At 43.2% G+C, this 24,518-nt stretch overlaps 1 protein-coding gene across 1 annotated transcript in view; it reads right to left on the reverse strand.

Moving 5' to 3' along the window:
• Positions 1 to 24,256, reverse strand: part of MLLT3 (MLLT3 super elongation complex subunit) — a 137,873-nt gene extending 113,617 nt beyond the window's left edge. Inside the window, exons 1-2 of the mRNA XM_086479647.1 lie at positions 24,245 to 24,256; positions 23,500 to 23,680 (exon numbers count right to left, since the gene is read on the reverse strand). Coding sequence (XP_086335773.1) covers positions 23,500 to 23,680; positions 24,245 to 24,256 — 193 coding nt within the window. The remainder of the gene's footprint in view (positions 1 to 23,499; positions 23,681 to 24,244) is intronic.
• Positions 24,257 to 24,518: the final 262 nt, after the last annotated feature.

Below are 24,518 nucleotides of genomic sequence, written 5' to 3' on the forward strand. Positions count from 1 at the left end.
CTGAAAATGAGCGAGCTTGTGACACTCAGAGCGTACTGCAGCCTTCATTTTCACAGTACAGTTTCTAACAGGGTATGAATCAGGAAGACAGCTTTGAGTTGCGTGTATCATTTTTATGTGAATGTCAGGCCTCCATCTACAATTTCTGCTACTTCACAGAATCACAGAGCAGTTGAGGTTGGAAGGCACCTCTGGGCTCCCTCACTTATCCTGAATTCTGGTCAGCTTCAGTACCCCTTCCCCTCACCACCCCCCAAACCAAACAGAGCAGGTTTCTCCAGGACTTGGATAGTTGATCTTTGAGTATCTCAAAAGGATGGAGACTCCATAACCTCTCTGAGCAACTTAGTCCAGCATTTGACCATTTGCACAGTTTAGAAAGAAGAAAAGGTTTTGTCTATTCAGATGGAATTTCCTGTATTTCAGCGTGTGCCCACTGACTCTTGTCCCATCAGTAGGCAATACTGAGGAAAGCCTGGTCCCCTCTTCCTTCCACCTTTTTGTTGCTTAAGGTAACAACTCAAAAACTCATCAAAACTCAGTGCTGATCTTACTATTGAAACAAGAAGCTATTCCTACGTATTTCTCTGTGTCAACCATGTGTTACATTCCCTTACCTTTACTACATTCTCTGTAATTAAATTTAAAATACATTGACCACTGGATGTTAAGTTACAATACATACACTAGCATGTCAACAACTATGTTTTAAACACATTAAGCTGATGCCAGCACCTTCACCCATCTAGACCACAAACTAAATCTTAACATAGAAGGCTTTTGACACCGTCTCCCAACACTATCTTCATAGGTAAGCTTAAGTGTGGGTTAGATGAGTAGACAGTGAGGTAGATGGAGAACCAGATGAATGGCAAAGCTCAGAGGGTTGTGATCAGTGGCATAGAGTCCAGCTGGAGGCCTGTGGCTAGCGATGTTCCCCAGGGATCAGTACTGGGACCAGTACTATTCGATATATTCATCAACGACCTGGATGAAGGGACAGACTGCACCCTCAGCAAGTTTGCAGAGGACACAAAACTGGGAGGAGCAGCTGACACACCAGAAGGCTGTGCTGCCATTCAGTGAGACCTGGACAGGCTGGAGAGTTGGGCAGAGAGGAACCTAATGAGGTTCAACAAGGGCAAGTGTAGGGTCCTGCACCTGGGAAGGAATAACCCCAAGTACCAGTACAGGCTGGGGGTTGACCTGCTGGAGAGCAGCTCTGCAGAGAAGGACCTGGGAGTGCTGGTTGGCAGCAAGTTGACCACAAGCCAGCAATGTGCCCTTGTGGCCAAGAAGGCCAATGGTATCCTGGGGTGTATCAAGAAGAGTGTGGCCAGCAGGTCAAGGGAGGTTCTCCTACCCCTCTACTCTGCCCTGGTGAGGCCACATCTGGAGTGCTGTGTCCAGTTCTGGGCTCCCCAGTTCAAGACAGACAGGGAACTACTGAAGGAAGTCCAGCAGAGGGCTACGAAGATGATGAGGGGACTGGAGCATCTCTCTTCTGAGGAAAAGCTGAGAGACCTGGGTCTGTTCGGCCTGGAGAAGACTGAGAGGGGAGCTTGTCAATGCTCATCAATATCTAAAGGGTGGGTGTCAAGAGGATGGGGCCAGACTCTTTTCAGTGGTGCCCAGCACCAAGACAATGGGCAAAAATTGGAGCACAGGAGATTCCACCTGAACATAAAGAAAAACTTCTATACTCTGAGGGTGGCAGAGCACTGGAACAGGCTGCCCAGGGAGGTTGTGGAGTCTCCTTCTCTGGAGATATTCAGATCCTGCACGGGTGTGATCCTGTGCAACCTGCTGTAGGTGAATCTCCTTTAGCAGGGGGTTGGACTAGGTGTTCTACAGAGGTCCCTTCCAACCCCTACCACTCTGTGCAGTTTTGTCATACAGACTCTTCAACTTCCCAGGCAGTTACCTCCCATGAAGTCCACGTATCTGCTAGAGTCATAAAAACACACACAAGACATAATACACACTTTTTTTTTTTTCTTTGCATTACAGTATTATAATGGCAAAACCAAAATCAACATTGTAAGCATTTCATAGTAACTAAATGGCTATCTGTTTTGGGAAAAGCCTTCACGAATAAACGACCCATGTCATGAACTAAATCAACAGTGTAAACTCTAAATATTTCAGTAATCAAAACCTACATTTATATCATAATCATCCCCAAACAACTTCCAGGAAGTTAGGCAGACAGTTGACTGTCAAGTACAAAACGAAATGCGATGCAGAGGTTTCCCTCTATGAAAATTTAGCAATAATACATCACTTTTCTCCTGTTAATATCAGACTGGGGGGGACGGGGAGAAAGGTAATAACCCTAAAAAAAAACAGATTTCATAAAGAGGTTAAAGCAGGTTTTTTGGTAGTGGAAAAGGGCTAAGAAAAAAAAAATAAACTATTTCTAAGCACTACATTAAGAACAAACCGTTTTAAATCACAGTAATCAACATTATTTTACAAATTTTACAGAAATTAAACAATACAGAAAATTTTAAAATAGTGCCATTAGTGGTAGAATCTCTTTTCTAAGGCAAGGAGAAAAAGAGAGAATGACAGAACTTCTAAAACAAAGGCTTTAGGCCTGCAAACACTTAAGCAAGTATGCAGTTTCATGCATGTGCCTTGGAGGGTTTTACTGCTATGTTAAAAAATTTGTAATTTCAAGACCTAAGGTATTGGGATTTTTGTTAGTCTGAAGTTAAAAAAGAAACCTGAAGTTTCAAAGCAAGCTAACTATGTGAACAAAGACACACAAGTTTTCAATAAGTTAATAATCTTTAAGAAAAGAATACATTTTTGACAAATTTCTCAAAACCAGTGACAAATGCAAGCCCACTGTATCAGCCTTTTAAGACTGCAGGGGCGGGGGGAGCGGAAGGGGCTCCTAATTTTTCAAAATAACATCCAGGTGTTAGAATACAATTCCCATTGAACTCAAACTGCTGTCTACAACAGCTCATAACTCAGTAAAGGCAGTTCAGACTCCCATTTTATAGAAGCTCAAGTATCAGAAAGCAGAATTAGTCACATACACAGCATGAACAACTCACTTGCCAATTTTAAGTACAAGACAGTGTTGTCACTGACATCACACACAGATGTTAACAGCTTTGACCTTTTCCAAAGCTGATAAAAAGCCAAAATAAAATAACAAGTATGAAGCCTTTTAGTATAAGGAGGAAAAAAAAAAACAAAACCACACATTAAAAAGCTTAAGTTAAAACACCAATCTAGAATGCAGCATGGGCAAACAGGAGGAGATAGAAGCCACCATGCTGCTAGAAAGCTATGACCTGGTTGCCCTTACTGAAACTTGGTGGGACAAATCCCATGACTGAAGTGCGGCTATTGATGACTACAGGGTGTTCACAAGAGGCAGTTGAGGAAGGAGGGGTGGAAGCATTGCCCTCTACATCAAGAGCTGCCTCTGAATAGCCACAAGCGAGTTGAAAGCTTATGGGTACGAATTAGAGACCTAAGCAACAAAGTGAACCTTGTGGCTGGTATTTAGTACAGGCCACCCGATCAAGGGGAGCCTACTGATGAAGTCTTCTTACTCCAGCCATGGGAGCCTTCACACTCATAGGCTTTTGTCCTGCTGGGGGACTTCAACCACCCCGACATCTACTGGAAAAGCAGCACGGTGAGCTACAGGCAAATCAATGAGACTCCTGGAGTGCAGTGAGGATAACTTCTTAAGTCAGGTAATAGACAGCCCTATCAGAGTGGATGCCATAGTAAAGCAAAATTCCAGCTCTTCAAGGAGTTAGTCAAAAGGACCCCCTGGGAAACGGCCCTCAGGGACTAGGGAGCAGAGCAGAGCTGGCAGACCTTTGAGGACGCTTTCCGTAGAGTGCAAGAGTTCTCAGTCCCCAGGTGTAAGAAATCAGGAAAGCAAGGCAAGAGACCAGCATGGCTGAGTTGAGACCTGCTGGTCAAACTAAAGGGCAAGAAGGAAATGCACAGGCCGTGTAAGCAGAGATGGGTATACTAGGAAGAGTATAGGGACACCACCCAATTGTGTAGGTATGGAGTCAGGAAGGCCAAGGCGTGGCTGGAGCTGAACTTGGCAAGGAACACAAAGAATAAAACGAAGGGCTTCTACAGGTATGTCAGCCAGAAAAGGAAGGTCAAAGAAAGCATACTCCCACAATGAACACAACCAGCAAGCTGATAACAACAGACGAGCAGAAGGCTGAGGTAACTCAAGAACTTTTTTGCCTCGGTCTTCATTGGCAATGTCTCTTCCCACTCCTCTTGAGTGGATGGGCCACAGGACAGGGACTGGGGGAGCAAAGTCCCTCCCACTCTAACAGAAGATCAGGTTCATGACCACCTGAGGAACCTGAACATACAATAGTCTATGGGACCTGACAAGACACACCCCAGAGTCCTGAGGGAATCGGCTGATGCAGTTGCCAAGCCACTCTCCACAACACTCGAAAAGTCATGGCAGTCAGATGAAGTCCCCAGTGACTGGAAAAAGGAAAAAAATTGCACCCATTTTTAAAAAGGGTAGAAAGGAGGACCCTGGGAACTACCGACCTGTCAGCCTCACCTCTGTGCCTGGGAAGACCATGGAACAGATTCTTAGCTATGCTAAGGCACATGGAGAACAGAGAGGTGATTCAAGACAGCCAGCATGGCTTCACCAAGGGCAAGTCCTGCCTGACCAACTTAGTGGCTTTCTGCAACAGTGACTGCATCAGTGGACAAGGGAAGAGCTACAGGTGTCATCTATCTGGACTTTTGTAAGGTCTTTGACACAGTCCCCCACAACATCCTTCGCTCTAAGTTGGAGACATCTGGATTTGATGGGTGGACTGTCTTGTTGGATGAGGAATTGGCTGGGTGGTCACATCCAGAGGGTAGTGGTCAACAGCTCCATGTCCCAATGGAGATCAGTGACAAGTGGTGTCCCTCAGCGGACCGTACCGGGACCAGTGCTGTTTAATATCTTCATCAATGGCATAGACGGTGGGATTGAATGCACCCCCAGGAAGTTTGCCAACAATACCAAGGTGAGCGGTATGGTTGACATGCCTTGAGGGATGGGATGCCATCTAGAGGGACGTAGACAAGCTCAAGAAGTGGGCCTGTGTGAACCTTATGAGGTTCAGCAAGGCCAAGTGCAAGGTCCTGCACTTGGGTCAGGACAATCCCCGGTACCAATACAGGCCAGGAGGTGAAGGGATTGAGAGCAGCCCTGCTGAGAAGGATTTGGGGGTACTGGTGGATGAAAAGGTGGACATGAACCAGCAACATGCACTCACAGCCCAGAAGGCCAACTGTATCCTGGGCTGCATCAAGAGAAGTGTGGCCAGCAGGTTGAGGGAGGTGATTCTGCCCCTCTGCTCCACTCTGGTGAGACCCCACCTGCAGTGCTGTGTCCAGCTCTGGAGTCCCTAGCACAAGACAGACATGGACCTGCTCGAGCAGGTCCAGGGGAGGGCCACAGAGATGGTCAGGGGGTTGGAGCACCCCTCCTATGAGGACAGGCTGGGAGAGTTGGGGTTGTTCAGCCTAGAGAAGGCTCCAGGAGACCTTATTAAGTACTGAAAGGCCTCAAAGAGGGCTTATAAGAAAGATGGGGACAGACTTTTTTGCAGGGTCTGTTGCGCTAGGGCAAGGAGTAATGATTTTAAACTAAAAGAGGGCAGGTATAGACTAGGTATAAGGAAGCAGTTGTTTATGATGAGTGTGGTGAAACATTGAAACAGGCTGCCCAGAGAGGTGGTAGATGCCCCATCCCTGGAAACATTCTAGGTCAGGTTGGACGGGGCTCTGAGCAACCTGATCTAGCTAAAGATGTCCCTGCTCACTGCTGGGGCATTGGACTAGATGGCCTTTAAAGGTCCCTTCCAACCCAAACTAATCGGTGATTCTGTGATCTAGAACAAATCAGGAGAAAGAAGAATCTGCCTGAATTACAACATATAAAATGACAAACAAAATCTTGTTCAAAAACATTTTTTTCAAGATGATTTCCTCATGACACTTATCTCAAATCTGCTTAAGAAGAGTAAATTTGCATCACTTGATTTTGCTGTGAAACCGTTTTCCCCCCTTGGTCCAAGGAACAGGTTATCTTATTGTTATGTCAGGCCCCAGCATTTATTACACGCACTTTCACAAAAATGCCCATCATTTTCCTCATGTTATCTAAGCCAACTCTAAAAGCCACCAAATGTCTGCAAAAATCATTTAGTATTTGAAAACTGGAAGGTCAACGTGAACTAACCACTGCAGACTATCCATGTTTTGGACGACCAAGACCCTAAAAGCCTGTTGAGTTATAAGCCTGTAGTAGAGAAAATTAGCTGGGCAGGCAGAGCTCAGCTCCCGCATCACTGACAGACTGCAGCATACTCTTCATCACTAGTAAGCCATTCAGTTGATGAACATGGTTATCATCATGCTACCATGCCAAGTGGAGACTTAAAACCGCACCAATGTAAACAGCGTATCATCATCCAGTATAACTGCAGTAATCTTCATCTCTGGCATCAGAGAGTTTTGTCTCTGGAAACAGGAGATAAAAATGCTTGCTTATTTTGGTCAAATACTGTAGAAGAAAGGACATTGTCAGGTCGTTTCACCTCTTCCCCTGCAAATACCAAACCCAGGAAGCAGTCTGATGAATTTATTTGGGGGTATAAGATTACCAGTCAAGAAACCAATTAGTTCAAATGCTCTCATACAAAAAACACACCAACAAAAACAAAAGCAAAAATTCAAGGATGTAGTTACAACACAAAAGGCAGGAACAGAGATGTATAGATATCACAGATACATGAAGGACTAAGCCTAGCTTTGGCATGACCACTGTAGACAGTTTCTCTTTAAACTCCTTGCTTAGTTGGGCAGTGAAGTTCCCTGGAGTACTACAACATGCCTTGCATACTGGCAAACTTGCAAGCATTCAAAACAAGGAGGGAATTCACTGCTCTTGAGAATTGTACAAACCCTAAAAATACAAGACAGACAGCTCCCTTTACTGGGCTTCCTTATCCACTGAGTAGGTCACTTCAAGGAAAACAAGATGTATCATTGGGGGAAAAAAAAAAAAAAAAAAAAAGCTTTTTGAAATATTACATTTCTCTTTTTAAGTGAAAAGCAAGGCTTTCTATTATCCTTTCCTTGTTACAGATCTGTATGGTTCCTAGTTGGTAGATAACCTTTTGTCAGATAGAATGCAAACTTTTCACCAAGCTCTGCAATTTCCCTTGGACCTTAAAAATTAATACTGCAGTGCCCCATACCGCCCAAACACTCTGCATGATCTGCAGCACTTATTAAAAAGTGGAATTCACTAAGTAAGCATAGTTCTACAGTGAGTTAAAGATTCTCATACAAGGCACAAGTGTCACAGCCAAGACCACAATACACCAGCAGCAGTGTCCAAGCAACACTTTTGTATTCCAGAACTCTAAGGATGTGTTTTAACATGTTATCTTATGTGACTGCAAGCTGCCACTGAAAGACAAAGCCTTACTTTTCCTTCCACTTAGCCACGCATTCCCACCTCTCCTGCTTGCACTGGGTGACACTGTAGCTCTAGAGCAAGTCAGTTCAGCCCAGGGATGCAACAGAAAACAAACTTTTCAGACTCGGAAGTGGTAGGAGATGCTTGGAAGTTGTTTTCTGTCAAATCACAGCAATGCCACATGGAAGACTGCAGCAGCACACAGACAGGACTACAGATGAGCCATCCGTTTTGGCAGCAGGCTGCACCCAGATTATTAAGGTATACCACGTAACTGCACTCCAGTCAGTTGTTGTCTGTGTGACTCTAACTGTATTCACCAGAGCTCTGAGAATAAAAATAGTTATCTAGCAACTCGGACAGCAGTCCTTGAGAAAGAGGAAGTGGAGAACAAACTATTTAAGTGAGGTGCTGAGCAACTCCAGAAGAGCTTACCTTCAGCCTTAACTAAGGCACGTAAGATTAGCCACATGGGACTTCAGCTTGGCAGGTAAGATCACAAGCTGCAAATCTACTTTCTGCAGCTAGAAATCTTGTTTTAGAAACATTTAAAAGGGACAGGAAGTTACAAGATAGCAGCAGCATGTTAAAAGGAGGGGTATACACCAGACATCGTGTAAGGATCCATCTCCTCCACATGACAATGGGAAATGGCCTCAAGTTGTGCCAAGGGAGGTTTAGACTGGACATCAGGAAAAACTCCTGAAAGAGTGGTCAAACCTTGGAACAGGCTGCAGAGGGAAGTGGTTGAGTCACCGTCCCTGCAGGTGTTCAAAAAACGTGTAGATGTCACTTCGGGACATGGTTTAGTGGGTATGGGGGTGTTGGGTTGACGGTTGGACTCGATGATCTGTCTTTCCCAACTTTCACGATCTTATGATTACTATTTAAAGTTTCTCAGGCACTCTTAGAGCTCACAATAAGAACAGGCGCACCTCAGATTCTTTCTCAAGAACTACACTACGTGTGCAACTGCAGGATAACACATATTAGCAAACAGAAAATAAACTCCTCTGGGTGCCCCAGTTATTACTAGGAACTTGTTTAAACTCAAACGCTGTTAGAACAGACAGCTGTAGAGTCCCCCTTCACATGTCAGTTGACTTTAGTATGCCACAAGTTTGAAAACTTCTTGAGAGTCAACCAGTCTCCACTCCTTCATTGCTCCACAACTGAAAAGACTTGTTATCAATTTAGAATGTAAATGAGAAGAGAAACAAAACCATCTTAAGCTACACTATGTTCACACAACAAACTGGATTGCCAAGTTGCACCCGAGGTACTTGAGGTGCTAACCCTCTGAACGCACAATCACATTACAATTCAAGCTATATAGTAAGTTTTGCAATTGCTTACATCCCATTGTATAGAAGTCACCAGCTATTTGGCCTTCACCTTGGATCAACAGTATGGTTTCCATTCCTGGCAAAGCTTTTCAAAAAGGAAAAGGGATAAGCACTCAATATTATACCAAGTTCACAGAATCCTTATCTTCGCCAGCTACTTTTGAATAATCCCATCCCAGCAAGGACATTGTTAGCTCAGTAAGAAGCCCAAGTATTGAAACTCAAGCACTGATTTATAAGAGAGAAGATATTTACCAACCAGACCAAATTACAGATGTTAGCAAGACAAGTCAAGTCAGGAGGCAAGACTCGAACAAACATGATAAACTGAGAAGAAATAGCTCTATCTTCAAAAAGCAAGATTTAGTTATTGGGAAAAAAAAAAAAAAACAACAATCTATATAACAAGCTCAACTACAAACCTAAAGTGTTTTTTCCGTCTTTAACTGATGAATATGAAAGCTGGAAACCAGCTAAGAGTATAACCAGACAACCTAAAAGCCATTGAGAGCAAACACCTTTGAATCAATAGATCTAGAAATAATGATTTTAAGACAAATCCCCCAGCTTATTAAAATGTTCAATCATTTCCAGATACCAAAAGACTAAGACAGCTGAGACGTTAAAGAAACTAGTCTTTTTAGTGACAGGACTGCCACTGGTAGCAGGAAGAATGGCACCAATTCTTAAAGATAAAAATCCCCTTCCTTCTCAGAGCAGCAGTTAAGAGAGGAATACTGTGAGATTTCCATCGGGCAGGCCAGTATTAGAGCTATCAAACCTCGTTCATACATTAAGTACAACAGAAAACAAAGTTTCGTTGCTTGTTAAACAGTATTAACGTTCCAGCAGACAATACCACTTTCAAGAATCAGAAAGAGATCAGGGACAAAGAAATCAGGTGTGCCTAACCTACAAAAATGCTTGGATGTCAGCAGGCTCACCTAGATCAACAAAAGGAAAAGAGCTGGAGCAGAACTGCTAGCCTCTGCTATGCTCAGTGTGGTGTCACTCATTTTTATGGGCTTCCAATTTCCTTTTTTAAATTGCAGCGCTTCTTCCTTTCACCACTTTGCACATGCTCTGCTTTATTTGGAGTAGAGACTATTGCCAGCTAAATGCTCATCACCTCAACAGTACTCACTTTGAGCAATACTAACACCTGGACGCCCCTTAGTTGTAAAGTACTGGAATTTCCATGAGTTCACAACTGCTTTTGTTACTTTCCCAACTGACCAACAGTTTCACATCTCTTTAGACATGTAATGAGACATGGTGACAGGTTCTCCTACCTCACATTTGTGCCAATGCAAAGTCACATCTCTTCAAACACTGCTTTTATCTAAGAAAAGATGGTGTTCTAGCACTTCCTGTTACCACACACCCCTGAACGGTATCTCAGGTAACACTTATTCCCTACATCGCTCCCCTACACAGGGCACCGGGATAACCCCACAAACATACTCACATCTCAGAGTATTCTGTACAGCCAAGTGAAAACCAAGGCAAATGCGAGTAAGTTACTGTCACCAGATGCTTATCAGTATATCAGAAAGCAGCAGAACACCTCAAAACTCTCTCGTGGGGATCCAGTGCTTCCTAAACCCTGGTTTTCAAGTCAGATTGCCAACAGATTTCCAAGATGGCTTCTCCAAGCAACCAAGAAAGTATACTACTAGAGTTTCAGGTCTGCACACTTAACTGTTCAGTCATGAATGGCACCTGGACAAGTAATTTGGAGTAAGACTTCACAACACAAAAATGAACTATTTTCAATCTTCCAGAAGTGAGCTCACTTGGACTGCTTACTCATTTTGCTGCATAAGACCATCTGAATTTTCCTTCTGACTTATTAGCAATTAAGTTCTTTTTAATCTGTATATTTTGGACAATGTGATCTTGTACTAAAGGAACAAACAAATGTGCAATTTCACAGTGCAAGTACAATATCCTTAAAGTACACAGAGTCCTTGTTAACTTTGCTTCAATAAAAACCTTCTAAACTCCGCTTCCTTTTTGTTCCTTTGAGAAAATGGAGAAGCAATTTGCATTTACAGCTTAGTTCCTGCTTCCAAAATACCCCTTTAACTTTTTTATTATTTTTATGGTGGATATAAATGGCACCAAATCGTCAAATCACAGCTATTTTCTATGCTACCTATACAAATAGGGCTGATTTCTGGCAAGTCATAAAACAATTATGGCTGAATTCTTGTAGCCCTTTGATATCGCAGCTTGCCTGTAGGGCTTCAAAGCCATCTTAGGGCAATGCTAAAAATCTGATTTCCAGAAGACAGAGAGGGAAAACAAAGCATTTCAATTCCCACACATTCAAACATGAACACACCAAAATCTTAGCATTAGGATGATTATGTTTAAAAGGAAAGTGACTTAGAAGAAATATAAACAGGTAAGATACAGCAACAGTTTAAATCAACACTGCCTCACGGAAGGCAGAGATACAGACCACTTGAGAAAGCAGGGCATGGAGCATCCTACGCTTGCCTCTGATTCCGCAATACTTACTGCAAGTTGGGAAGTACATTTTCCTGCTTAAACATTCGGCTCTCATCCCTTCTTGTGTGGATGGCAAAGAAAGGGGTGAGAAATAATCATAAATAGTAAAGGGAAATGGTGATGAAACTGCCTAAGCATAAAGAGGAAGCAAAGATACTATCTTTCCCTTTAAGGTACTGATACTGCCTGTAACAAATTACAAATACATTGAAAGTGAACTCCCACAGCTACCTGAAGATTTACATAGCTATATTTTATCCTTGTGCTATCTAAATTATGAAAGGGTCCTCCCCCCATGTAAGCAGGGAGAGCTAGTTCTTGCTATACCAACATGGTTTCTGATATCCATGAAACACCTCCGAGAGTGGCATGGGGACACCACTGTAACCCCTTTGAACAATGCCAGCAATGCTTTTGTCTCTTAAGTAATCTGCAATTTAAGAGATGAAACTCAACAATTAAAGACTGATGACAGTGTTTCTTTGCATGACAGAAACTTCCATGTTAGTCAGGGAAAACATCAGAGTAACATAATTTGCACTGGTTGAAAGACACACAAAATCCAAAACACATTTAAACTCTTTGCTTATTTTAAGTGCCCGCTGTTTTTTGGTTAAAAGCTGGGAAAAAAAATTGCCAGTAACTCCTTCTGCAAGCAGGCACACACAAATATACATACACACAGAGTCAGTATTAAATTAGAATTATGGACTCTCTACTCTAGAGTTACAATTTGTGTAAGTGAGGCCCATACCCATGTCACATTTTTTCTCCTCATAGAATGTATTCACAGGCTATAGAAGCTCTGCATAAAACTAGTGGCATCCTAAAAACATCCATAATTTCTCTTTAAATCCTTCAATTTAAAAATAGGCATCAACCTGGTGATCTCTAGCAAGGAAACGGAGTCAGTCAATAAAGTGACAATCAAAAAAGGAAGAGTAACCTTTAATCCATTCGTTTTCCTGATTCCACCACCCCCCATCCTTTTGTGGCTCTTCTGAAGAAATACGCGTCTCATGATCATTTAGAATTTTGCATAACTTTTCTGAAGTCCACTATCCTTAATTTTGGCAAGAAAAAGTTGCAAAAAACCTTTTAATCCCATACCTGACCGCGGCTGGAAGGCATTTTGTACTTACTGTACCACTAGTTTGCAGTTAAATCCTTGGGCCCCACACTGGCTTTGTGAGAACTATTACAGAAAAGGTTTAGAGATCAGTCATATAAATTAACATATAGTACAACAGGCTGCAAAAAATGTATGAAAGAAAACAACCCTCTAGGGAAAGCAGGAGGAAGAGGTGTTATATTCAGTGCCTGACTGCATGCCAGTGTTAACCACTCTTAATTTGCTTCAGTGTTTTTCATACAAAGATAACAGATGCCCGTTTTCTTTTATTGAATAGTTTTATTTTCAAATAAAGAATGTTTCAGAAATTCCCCGAGTTTAGATTACACGACTGAAGCCTCAAGGCAAACACACTGATCTAATCACCGCATTAGACTACAAAATCAGTCGTTGTTAAAGTACAAAAAAAAAAGGTTGTTAGGCTTCTAAAACTACAATAAACTCATTTACAGACTACGTGCTAGCTGTATAGCTTAATACTTACATATCAAATGCGTCATTAAAAAGGCATCGAAAAAAACAGAGGTTAGTTTAGATTTTAATCAAGAAATTACTACTATGTAGACTTCAGGACACACCATGAAGGAAGAAACTAAACCAAAACGTAAAATTTTCAATTGTCTAGACACACAAACAGATAAACTACTCAGACACAAAAAAGAAACCAAAACCATTTAAATATTTCAGGTGAAACATGGATAGCTAACTATAATTAATTAAAATTCTATCTACAAGTAGTTTATTAGTATTTCAACTCCTGTAAAATTGCTGTTCAGGCATTAAGACAGAAATGTAAGCAAATATCCCTGCAGACTGACATTAGTAGACTAATAGAACTAAACTTTTGTTACAAAACCTGTGAGATCTGCAGCAGTTGTCTAACTCTGCCTTTATTATCAAAAATTCAAGGCAGTAACCTAATGTAGATCTGCTTCATAGTAACCAGTTTGTTTCTATTTCGTTTCCAGGCAATAGAAAGGATAATGAAAACAAAAATAACTCGCTGTTCATTTGACAACCTCATTTTTGCCAAATAATAACTTTTATTCTTACGTACACTCCACAGAGACATTCAGTTTGTTTGGAGTAGGTGAAAAATAAACTCTCCAGCGTGGGATGACTCAACATTAAACAATAAGGCCTGAAGCAAATACTAAAATAATTGATTACTACCATCTAAGAACAGCCTTTGATTAAGTGCAACATCCAACAGATACTTTCTTCTCGAGCACAGGCATTCAGACACAACGGATGAACTTAGCATCTCAAGACGCTGGACAGCCACAGAATCCACCCAAAAATGCTGTTCCGCGTCCAGGAAACAGCCCATGTCGGCAAAAAGAGCGTGTGTGCGCGCACGTGCCCACACGCGCGTGCTTGCGGCGGGTTTCCCCCCCCTCCCATGAAAACCAGCTGGCCTTCCCCCCTGCGAGGCTGGAGCCACGGGAGCGCCGTGGCTGGCCCCAGGCAGACCCGCCTGCTTGCCCGGCTCCAGCTGACGCGCCGAGACCCCCGCTGCCCGCCCCGGCGCGGCCCCGGGGCACCGCGGCGCGGGAGAGCGCGTTCCGCCGCGCTGGGGACGGACAGGGCAACTCGCAGCGCCTCCGGCCACCCTCTGGAAGAGCGGCGCTAGGACAGCACAGCCGTGCCCGCAGAAGCAAACGGAAGAGTTTTGCTGTTGCTGGGCTACCTTATTTGATCTAGGTTCAAGGGCTGGTCTCGGTGTATTTGCACAAGGTTGCCAAAGGCACCCAGAGAACTTGGGTGGAGCTGTTTCACAGTAAGTTACACACAAATACCTTACAGCACTCGTTAACAGTCAGCTGTAAGTAGTTTCCTTTATTAAACAAAAAAAAAAAATTATGTAGGAAAGCCTTATAGAAAGGATAGCACTAAAGAATGATAAAAGTCAACATCCTTGTACAAAAGGATGCTAGGTAAATACAGAGACTGGTTGAAAGCTGCTACCTCCCTATACTTACACAGAGGAGACAGAAGAGGCTAAGACCACAAGGTAGGGAATACATTTATGTGTTCTAGTCGCCTTTTTATTAAGCAAGGGAGTGCACTGGGTGACACACTAAGACCAACCTCAAAAAGAAAAATAAATTTAAAAAAAATTATTGTCTGAGAAGTCAAACTTCCTGAAGTACCCTTATTCTTCAGATAATAAGGATGCACAACTATGTCCTAGTTTGGGCTAAACCAGAACTAATTCTGTTTTGTGCTTTAACTTTTCAGCTAAGTCTTCTCCAACTAAGGGCACTTTTCTGAAAGAGCAGCATGTTTTTCCAGACAGTGACTGCTTCTAGCAGTGATAAGGCCTGGTGTTTACAGTGAGTACCAAGGAATGGTGTGCAGAGAGGCCCTTGCTTATACTTGTTCTTATAGCGACCAAGGTCACTGCTAAATCTTGTACTCCGTGTTGGGGTGCTGGGAGTGAAAAGGGTCACAAGGACGTAAAAGGTCACACCTGCAGGGAGAAGCGAACTGGACAGGTGACCCAAACCTGACCAACAGAGTATTCCATCCCATATACATCATATTCAGTATAAAGCTGAGAGATCACGAGGGTCTCTCTTATTCAATGGCAGACATCTGTGGAGGAGTCTGTCTGTTCTTCTGTCGTCAATCCCGATCCGTGCATCCCTGAATCCAGTGCCTGAGTCCTGCATCCCATCTCTGTCTGCTGCCGAGCCCAGCCTGGGACTGCCCCAGTGCCAGCCCTGCAGTGCTTGTGGTGACGTATTGTCATCAGGGTGGGGGAAGTTGGGTTCGGTGTTGGTTTTGTATATATATTTGTACATATTGTATATATTTCATTATTTCCTTATTATTATCTTTTCTTTTATTGTTATTGTTTCATTAAAGCTGTTTTAGTTTTCTTTTCCAAACTGTAAAGTCTCTCTCCCTTGTTCTCTCTCCTTTTCCCTTTTTGGAGGGGAGAGAGGTTAATAGAGAGCCTCTGTCATTCATTAGTGGCTGGCCCAGCCTCAAGCCATGACACCATTTTAGGTTTTTTAACAGGTACTGAACAACAGGTTCTACCCAGCAGCTAACAGTTTTTAAAAGTATTTTCTATATTGCAAAAAAAGGTATTTGAGCTGTATCTTTTACTAGTAGGCAGTTTAATACACTGAATTTTAAAAAATAAATTCCCACACAGAGATTTAAGTGTTTAAATTTAAAATATCCCCCCTTCATGTGTCAGAAAAGCACAAGTCATACAAAAAGCAAACAACATTTTCAATTAGAAGTGGTTTATGAGAAGATGAGAAACCACAATTTTCATGCAAACATACAGAAGCGCTAGAATTTGACTGTTCCTTTGTTTTCTTATATGCCTATCAGAAGGGAAGAAACATAATCATCACACATGAACCAAATTCTGCTGGTTTAAAAGTGCAGGTGTCTGTCAAGAGTCTCAAAAAATTAATGTAGTCAAAGTGCAGTACCCTACAGACTTAACTCTGGATCAAACCTTTCTAAATCAATCTGTGCTTTCCCTACCTATCGCAAGCATTATCAACAGACTTTACAGGTTGCAACTAGCAAGTTGTCAGCCTTTTCCAGAGATTCTACCAAAACAAAGGACAGAATAAACCTCTCCAACATTTCTCCCCAAAACCTGAATTGAAATACAACAAAAAACATGCAAACCCAACACACCAAAAAACTAACCATACTGCACAGCATTTACAAGAACAGCCTTCACACTTGAACAGTACCAGAAAACATAACACAAATCAAATTTCCAATTTCAGCTTACTAACATAGCATTGAAAAAAATCTTAACAGGCATAATTATACCTGCAGTTCAGATTGTCTAATCTGTAACAGTGAACACATAGTTTAAAGATTTCTTATGTATCTATTTTTCTAAGGATAAAAACCGCTCAGCAGTAGATAGAGTAACAACAATAAACAGCAACCAAACGACCCAGCTGTTTCCATTTTCTCAAACAAATGCTAAAAAATTTAACTGATTTAAACATTTTGAGGTGTCTTCCCCCTCATCTTAATAAAGCAGTGATAGAGCTGCTCTTACACACAACAATCTGGTTTCTGTACTTCAAGGGAGTATTATTCTACAGCTACCGAAAAGTCTTATATATGATAGCCCTGAAACTACATTTCATTTACAATCACAGAGTATTAATATTGTAGCTTTAGAGAGAAGTAACCGTAACTTCTTAAAACTAAAAATACTGTATTAGCAATTAAATGCTTTTCAAAGTTAACTTAACATGAAATAAATAACCTAGATTCATCCTTAAGAAATGGGAGTTAGAACTGACTCACAATTCTGACAGAAATCAGTATATGCTCTTGCAGAAACACACTGGCAGGGGGAGGACGTCTATCCGAAACTAGACATCCCATGCAGGAGAATGAAAAGGGCGCACATTGAACATACAAACCACACAACTAAGCGGCAGAAGAAAACGTGCAAGTAATCTTTTAAAAGTTTGTGACACTGGAAGGTGTAGCAGCCTTGTTATTCACATGGCTTGTCACATTGAGGTACTACAGACTGCACAGTCACTATACATCTTAAGCAAGTGCAAGAGCCCATTGTCACATTTCAGTCTGCATTTAAATTTTCAGTGGAATGCAACACAAGTCTTCACAGACAGCAAATCACTTCAGATGGACACGGATCATCAGATTTGTATACTCATAGATGTATACTTCCTAATCTAGGAATCAAGTCCTTATTACACTGAATACTTCTACACAAAGCATAAGCATTGACGTTGAGTGTGATCATTTAGAGATGTATCAGGGAGTGGAATTTATTTAATAGAAACAGGTTCTCCTATACAGGCAGCATCTTAGCATCAAAGCCACCAATTATTTAACGACGGTACCATGACGGTACCGATGTAAAGATGAAACTTGATAGCTTCCCTGTATTCAAACACTTCTCACTCTCTGAAAAAGAAAACTGTGAAATGCCCTTGTGATTCACACAGGGCTGAATTAGAAAGTGCACTTGAAAACACATATGTACCCTCGAAGCTCTTCAGCCTCTTATTAAAGTAGGCACAACATTAAGTCTCAACAGTTTCATGTTAAATTAAATTCTTCACTATACATTAGAAGTTTCATTTGGCCACAGCTGAAATCCACTGACAAGCAAATCCATGCCCAGTAACACCACCACTTTGCAGCTAAATCAGCAACACCTGCACTAAAAGATGCACTATCAAACATGTGTCTGTAAGACTGATGGAAAAAGAAATTCCCACATGCCTATCACACCCAGAGGGTTAGACTTAGGCAAAATTTAAGAGGAAAAAAATAATAAACAAAAACCTACAATTAACCTAAGTTCTTACAAGTGTAGCTAAATATCTTACTAAAATATCCAGCAGAAAACTGACTGCCTGTTTATTGATCTTGACCATCTGCCTGCACTCATTGGTACAAAGGGAAAATGCAAGTCACATGGTAAGAATCTGCTTGTGGGTCCCTATCCTCACACTACTCAATTTACTAAAAATAATAGTTAAGTCTCTCACTGACTTTAAATGGAGCAGGGAGAGACTAATTTTATTTTTTTTATTTTTTTTTTACATTTAGTATTACACTTGCATTGCTGTCAACGCATTAATAAAATGGGGCTACGAAAGGAAGGAAGGACTAAGGAACTTTTTTTCCCCCTTCTCTTACACAAACGTGCTTCCTAACAGAGTAAAATATTTGAAAAGCAAGTTAAAAAAAGTAACCAGGGGAGAACTGCATCATTTTCCCTAATCAAAGTTCATTCTAGGACATTTCATTGATTTTTCTTGGCCACTATATTATCAATAAATACTTTTAGGGAGCTTCATAAAGCATTTTTACAGCCAAAATATAGATCACTAGAGACTGTTTTAAAATACAGCATGAGATGTGCTTTCACAAGAGGATTAAGCTGTCACTGTAAAAAATTTTGTCCGAATTTAAACATTCCTTTAAAGCAGAAGACTAAAACATCTCTATGGAGGAGCCTATCTACATCTTGAAATCTGTCCATCACAAACTGAGCTACTGATGCATTCAACTTAGTTCAGGTTTGTACAACAAATCTAGTAGCAAAGAAGCAGAATTTGATTGGCATTTTTTCATTCCAAGGTAGTGTATAGGGCACAAAAAAAACTTTTTTTAATCAAAAAGAAATTTCCCTTTTGTAAATAGAATTCTGCATACTACATTCGTGTTTTATCTACAAATAAGTTTTCCCAAGAAAAGCTTACAAGCACACTGAGGGATGCTCTTAATGCAGTTTCCACTCTGCAACTACACTGCTGTGCAGTGAGGGTAGAAGAGACAGAACCAGAAGCCGCTCACACAGCATGTGTCACCATGCACCATAGCGCATCAGAACCGAAGTCAGCTCGTGGGTTTGTGGTAGCCCCTTCCACCAGGAAGGGCACACCCCACACCGCTGCTGACCTTCACACCACGCTTCCCCTGCCAAAAGATTCTTACCTTGCCATGGCCCAAAATACCGTGGTCTCTGGGACAGAGTTACCTTAAAAAACAAATAAACAATTAAAAAAAAATTGCCAGTGATAATAGGGACTGCATCTTTTAGAGTTTCTTCCTCCTTACTGGGCTTCTACAACACAATGGATTCAGAAGAGCAGATTTTGTAACTTTGCTAAGGAAGTCTACTCAGAAAAATCATCTAGTTGAATTTCAGGAAAACTGGAAAAAGCTTTCGCATGAGAAAAGATGTGTTTACTAGGAAGAAATCATCAGCACCTTTTACAGTAGCTAAGTGCATTTCAAAATGTTACAGTTCACTAAAGTCTCATTCTGCACTAATGGACAACCTTGAAGACAACAACCATTACTGGAAATATGGACTTTCTAGAGGAATGTTACAGTTTGGCCCATCATACAGCAGAATAACAAGCAGCTCCACTTCCATAATTTCGCTATATCACTGTAAAACTTCTTGAACTATGAGATGCAGTAAGCATTGTTCCCCTCAGTTCCACAGAGGAAACAGAGCAACACCTGCCCCTTTTTAAATTACAAAATTTCAGTCTTCAAAACATCATTTTCATATTGACTAAGTTACTAGCGCAGAAGTACTAGCCCACCCCTTTTTTAATAAGAAAAGTTCAGTTTGCCAAAACGCACCACTGATTAATAGAAAATTAACCACTGAGGCTGTACTAGTTCCAGTGTAGTTTCTGACATGTACTTAAAACGAGTCACTAAAACACAAGAGACATATTTCCTTACCCAACTGAAATACGTTAAGACAAACAGTAAACCAGACTGCTCTTGCAGAGCACCAGCAGTCATTAGGTAATAAGAGGAAGAAAGTATTTCTACATTGCTTAGCATCCAAAGAAATAACATTATCAGAAAAGAGCAACAGCTCCTCTTTTGGAGGCAGTATTGCAGCACATCAAAACCAATCGTAAACTGGTGACAAAACTCGTTCCACAGACATGCTTTAAAATACTGCACTTCTACACAGAGCACTATTTTCTTCAGATGAATAAGGAAAGGTAAAACACACATGCCTTGAAATAAAGCTAGAATCTTAGAAGTCATCCATATCTTCTCTTAATCAATTTACATCAGCATCACAAAACAGGCAAGATCTGAACACAGCAATATTTGTGATTGCATGATTTTAAGAGAGCTTTTGTCTTGCAGATTCTACTCAAAACTGAGCCTGGGCATGAGTCTACTTTCTTCAAGATGACAAGTGGTCCTGTAGCCACCCCCCATGAAACTACTCATGAAGTCAGACGGCAGGAGCAGGCCATTAAACCGGAGGAAGTACGCGGAACCAGCCATTGTGAATGCCTGTATGCTCCAGGGTGCAAGGATAAACTGAAGCTCTCAGTCACCATAAGGCAAACAGAAAACAATAAAACCTCTGCCAAGCTCAAGTTTTTAAGGTGAGACACAGTGAAAGATAGAGGAATGTAATATATTAAGTCACTCTAGCTTATCTACACTCTGTCCCCTGTTAGTCACCATCAGCTCCGCATCCTATCTACACCCCGTCCTATCTACACACACAAACCAGTCTGCGCTCGGACAACTGAACGCTGTCCCTAGATATGTTTCCACCTTAAAACTAATGCAACTTCAGGATATAGAACCCTGATTGCTCTGCAGCAACACATTAGTAGAACAAACGCTTGGACACACCTTTGCAAACTCACTGCTGACCTCTAGCATTTCCAAAATCCCTAGTATAGCCAGAATGGATAAGTAAAGCCAGAGCTGTAGCTGGCAAACTGTCAGTTTACCCAGCTATTTTCATAAACATGCAAAGCAAATGCAGCGAAAATAATTCATTTCCCTTTCCCTCCTTGATGTTTGGAATGATTATGCCTTTAACAATAAGTGAAATAGCAACAGAAACACATTATGAGCTAATAACACTTAGGCTAGCCTATTCATTTATTATTTTCAAATTGTTTCGTGAAATAGACTTCATGAATTAAAACATTAGCATGCATGTTAGAGCAGCCATTCACAGCATGAATCGAGACAAAAAGATCACTTAACAGAAACTAAGTGTTATTATGGCTAGTCAGAATACTAGTACTTGCTTTTGATAACATTGTACACCTATGTCAGCTTGCTAAACTCATGGCTCAGGATTAGTTTGAGAACTTAACAAGTATCTCCAAGTGGTAAGCTATCTTACATTAAAATAACAAAGACTATATAAAGATGGGAAACAGGTAGTTTGCCTAATGTTACAAGCAAGCATATCATTGCCATTAAAGATGCAACACTTAAGATACCACCCTAAAAGCCATCTGAGGTCAAATCAAACTAACAGATCTAATTTACAGAGCCAAGAAAACCTAGAATGTTTTTGTCAAAAATTTTAACATCTGTATTTGTAAACGAGAAAGACAAACAAAATGCTCCCATTTACAAACCACACACCACCACCACTCTTAAACTCTTCCGAACAGCAGAAAACACGTTAGGCAATTTATAGACCAATCACCCTCAGCAGTACAGAACTCATCTTTCCCACTGCACTTTCAGGGGCCTGAAATTTGTTCAGCATCTATTTTTCACTCATTGCTGTAGTTTTAGGAGGCTAAGCAAACCCCAGAAGCGAATGGAGCGCTTGCAATCCGAGTTAAGGCTCCACTGGATGGGAGCGGCTGTGGCGGTGTTCTCCTACAATCCAAGTCATGTGCCATCACAGTATGCAAGCCCCCTCGCGGGCTATATAAGCTGGCATCTTTCCCAGCAGTCGCCACATCATGAAAGTGATGCATACAAATAAATCCCCAAAATAAACACTTTAAAACAATGGCTTAAATGACTGCATAACTAAACTCAGCAGCTGGAGACACAAAGCACTCCCAGAGGCAAACTGTGCATCTTTCACTTGCTAAAGCCCTAAAATATATTCTTATTAGCAAGCTCCACATCACACCTAGCAACCAACCCTCAAGCCTGGGCTGCAAAGTCACATTCCCTGAGGCCAAACAAGTAAATAAATAAGGCATGTATAAGAGAAGCAGAGAGCATCACAAACACCCTCTATGTAGACACAGCTTCAAAGCATTACATATACTTTCTACCACTGATTTCAATACACCATCTAATTCACTGAATACGGATAATGTGCTCTCATCTATTTAGACTGATCAGACCCATTCTCATGAGTTTCTCTGCCAAACTATTGACTTAAAATCATGTTTTCCTGTATAAGAAACAAAAGAAAATGGGAGGAAGACTCCACAGTGCAACCTGGGCAATTTAATTCATCAGAAACACTGCAGTATTGCAGACGATCCACGAACACTGTTTGTGCAGTACTGCGGTGGTTTACAGTAGATTTAAAAATTTATTGACTATGATAATAAAAGGGAATTAACAGCTTATACTTCAGAAGATCATCTCAGCAGTTGAAATATTGCAATTCTTACACTCCATTGCTTAAGGGAAGGAAAACACTCTAGAAGAAACACATCAATTGCTATTAAAAGAAGTCACAGGTTGGTGTCTTCACACTGAGAAAAACTAAATCAAAATACATGTTTTCACCTTATGACAAAAAAAAGCTTTTTTTTGATCTCTACACTGAAAAAATTCCTGTCTTTTGCTCCCTGAACATTCAATTTTTCCCCATCCAGCTCTAAGTAGACAGGATTTCTGACAACGTTGTGCTAAGGAACTGCAGGAGCTCTGGATGCCAATAAAGATTACAGATCAAACAAAAGATAACTACTAACCATTGTGTCTACACAGATAAATAAACCTGCTCACTTCTTTTATTTGTACTGTTACCTCTACTAATCCAGCTACAATAATCAGGACACTAGGGGCTCAGGAATCAGGTCTGAAAACAAAAGGCTTCTTATACCACTCCCAGCCCAACCTGTGTGGGTACGTACGCACCACACACACATACTTTTCTTGAACTTTTCATGTACTTAGACACGGATGAAGCCCTGGCAATGAACTAGAGAACTAAGCAGAAACCAAAATGTTGGGAAAGTCTAAATGCAAGTACCAAAAGCAAGACATTTCCAGTCATCCCTGTCCCAGTCAGACATGTACACCGGGAGAAAGCAACATCAGCCACCAGAAAGCAACACGTGGGCAAAAAACTCCAGCGCAGAGCTACCCCGAGACAGAAGTCAGCCCCGTGCCACCGACAAGCGACAAACCGGGAGGAGTTGGGACCGCGGGCGGCCGAGAGTGGAGATCCCCGCGGCCGCAAGTACAGGAGAGGGGAAGCGGCAGAGCAGAGCAGCCCCCGGCCCGGGCAGCCCCACGGGCAGCGGTAGAAGGGCCGCCGGCAGCCCACCACCGCGCTGACGGCCGCTTTTGTTCTCCACGGAGACCGGCACAGACCCGTCAGCTGCGCCGGCTCCGAGCCGGCCGGGAAGCGCTCGTCCAGGGGCAGACCTCGCTGCCGGGGGCAGGAAGCCGGGGAGGCCGCCGGCGCCGGGGGCAGGAAGCTAGTCCCGTCGGGGCGGCCCGCGGCGGGCCCTGCCTACCTCTTTTCGGCCGGGGGAAGCTCTCGTGCAGGTGAAAGACGACTTTCTCCACAAAGTGCTGAATGTTGCTGTGCTCGGGCCCTCTGACAAACACCATCCAGTCGTGGGTGAAGCCCTCCACGGTGGGTTTCTTCCTGACCTGGGCCCGGTGCCCCAGCTCCAGCTTCACCTGGACGGCGCACTGCGGGGGGGAGAGGCGGGGAGCGGCCGGTGAGCGCCCGAGGAAGTGAGGCCGGGCGGGCGGCCGAGGGTGGACCGGACGCCTCACGGGCGGAGGAGGGACACAGGGACAAAACGGTAACATAAACCCGGCAAGAGGAACGAAAATAGAAAAGCACCACCTCAACCCTGCAACAAAAACGGCAGCCCCGCGGGCGACGGCATCAAACAGCTCTCGCAGCCACCGGGAGGACGCGGGCAGGCGCGACCGCCGGCCCACGGTGCAGTCCCGCGGGCAGCTGGGGGCCGCTGCCAGGGACGCACCGTCCCCCCTCCCGGTGCGGCCGCGTTCGGTGCTCCCGGTGCGGCGGCACGAACATGGCTGAGTCGACACCCCCCCCGCCTCCCTCCGGGTGCCTGAGTGCTCCGTGCCGCTGCCGGGAACGGCGGGGAAGCAGCGGGAGGCAGGGAAAGCCGCACGCCCAGAGAAAATTCCCCGTCACGCCAAACCCTTCTCGGCGGCGAGCAGCCAGCGGTGCCCGGCAGCGCGGGGCGGAGCTGGGGACGGCGGGTCCGCGGTACTCACCGAACTGGCCATGCCTGGGGCGCCGGTTCCGCTGGGACGCTCGCCCCTGCCCCCCGCCCCCCCCCCCCCCCGGCAGCGCTAATTCATGAAGACGCGGAGGCGACGGCGGGCGCGCCGAGCAGCAGCGGCGGGCGGCCGGCAGACATCCTCTGCCTCCCTGCTCCCGCTGCCTGCTCCCGCTGCCTGCCCCCGCCTCCTCCCCTCGCTCGCTCGCACCACACCGAGCCCGCGGCGTCCCCGCCGGCTGGCTGAGCGCCCGCCGCGCATGCGCACC

Source organism: Leptosomus discolor, chromosome Z, assembly GCF_034619465.1.
Source record: "Leptosomus discolor isolate bLepDis1 chromosome Z, bLepDis1.hap2, whole genome shotgun sequence".
NCBI lineage: Eukaryota > Metazoa > Chordata > Aves > Leptosomiformes > Leptosomidae > Leptosomus > Leptosomus discolor.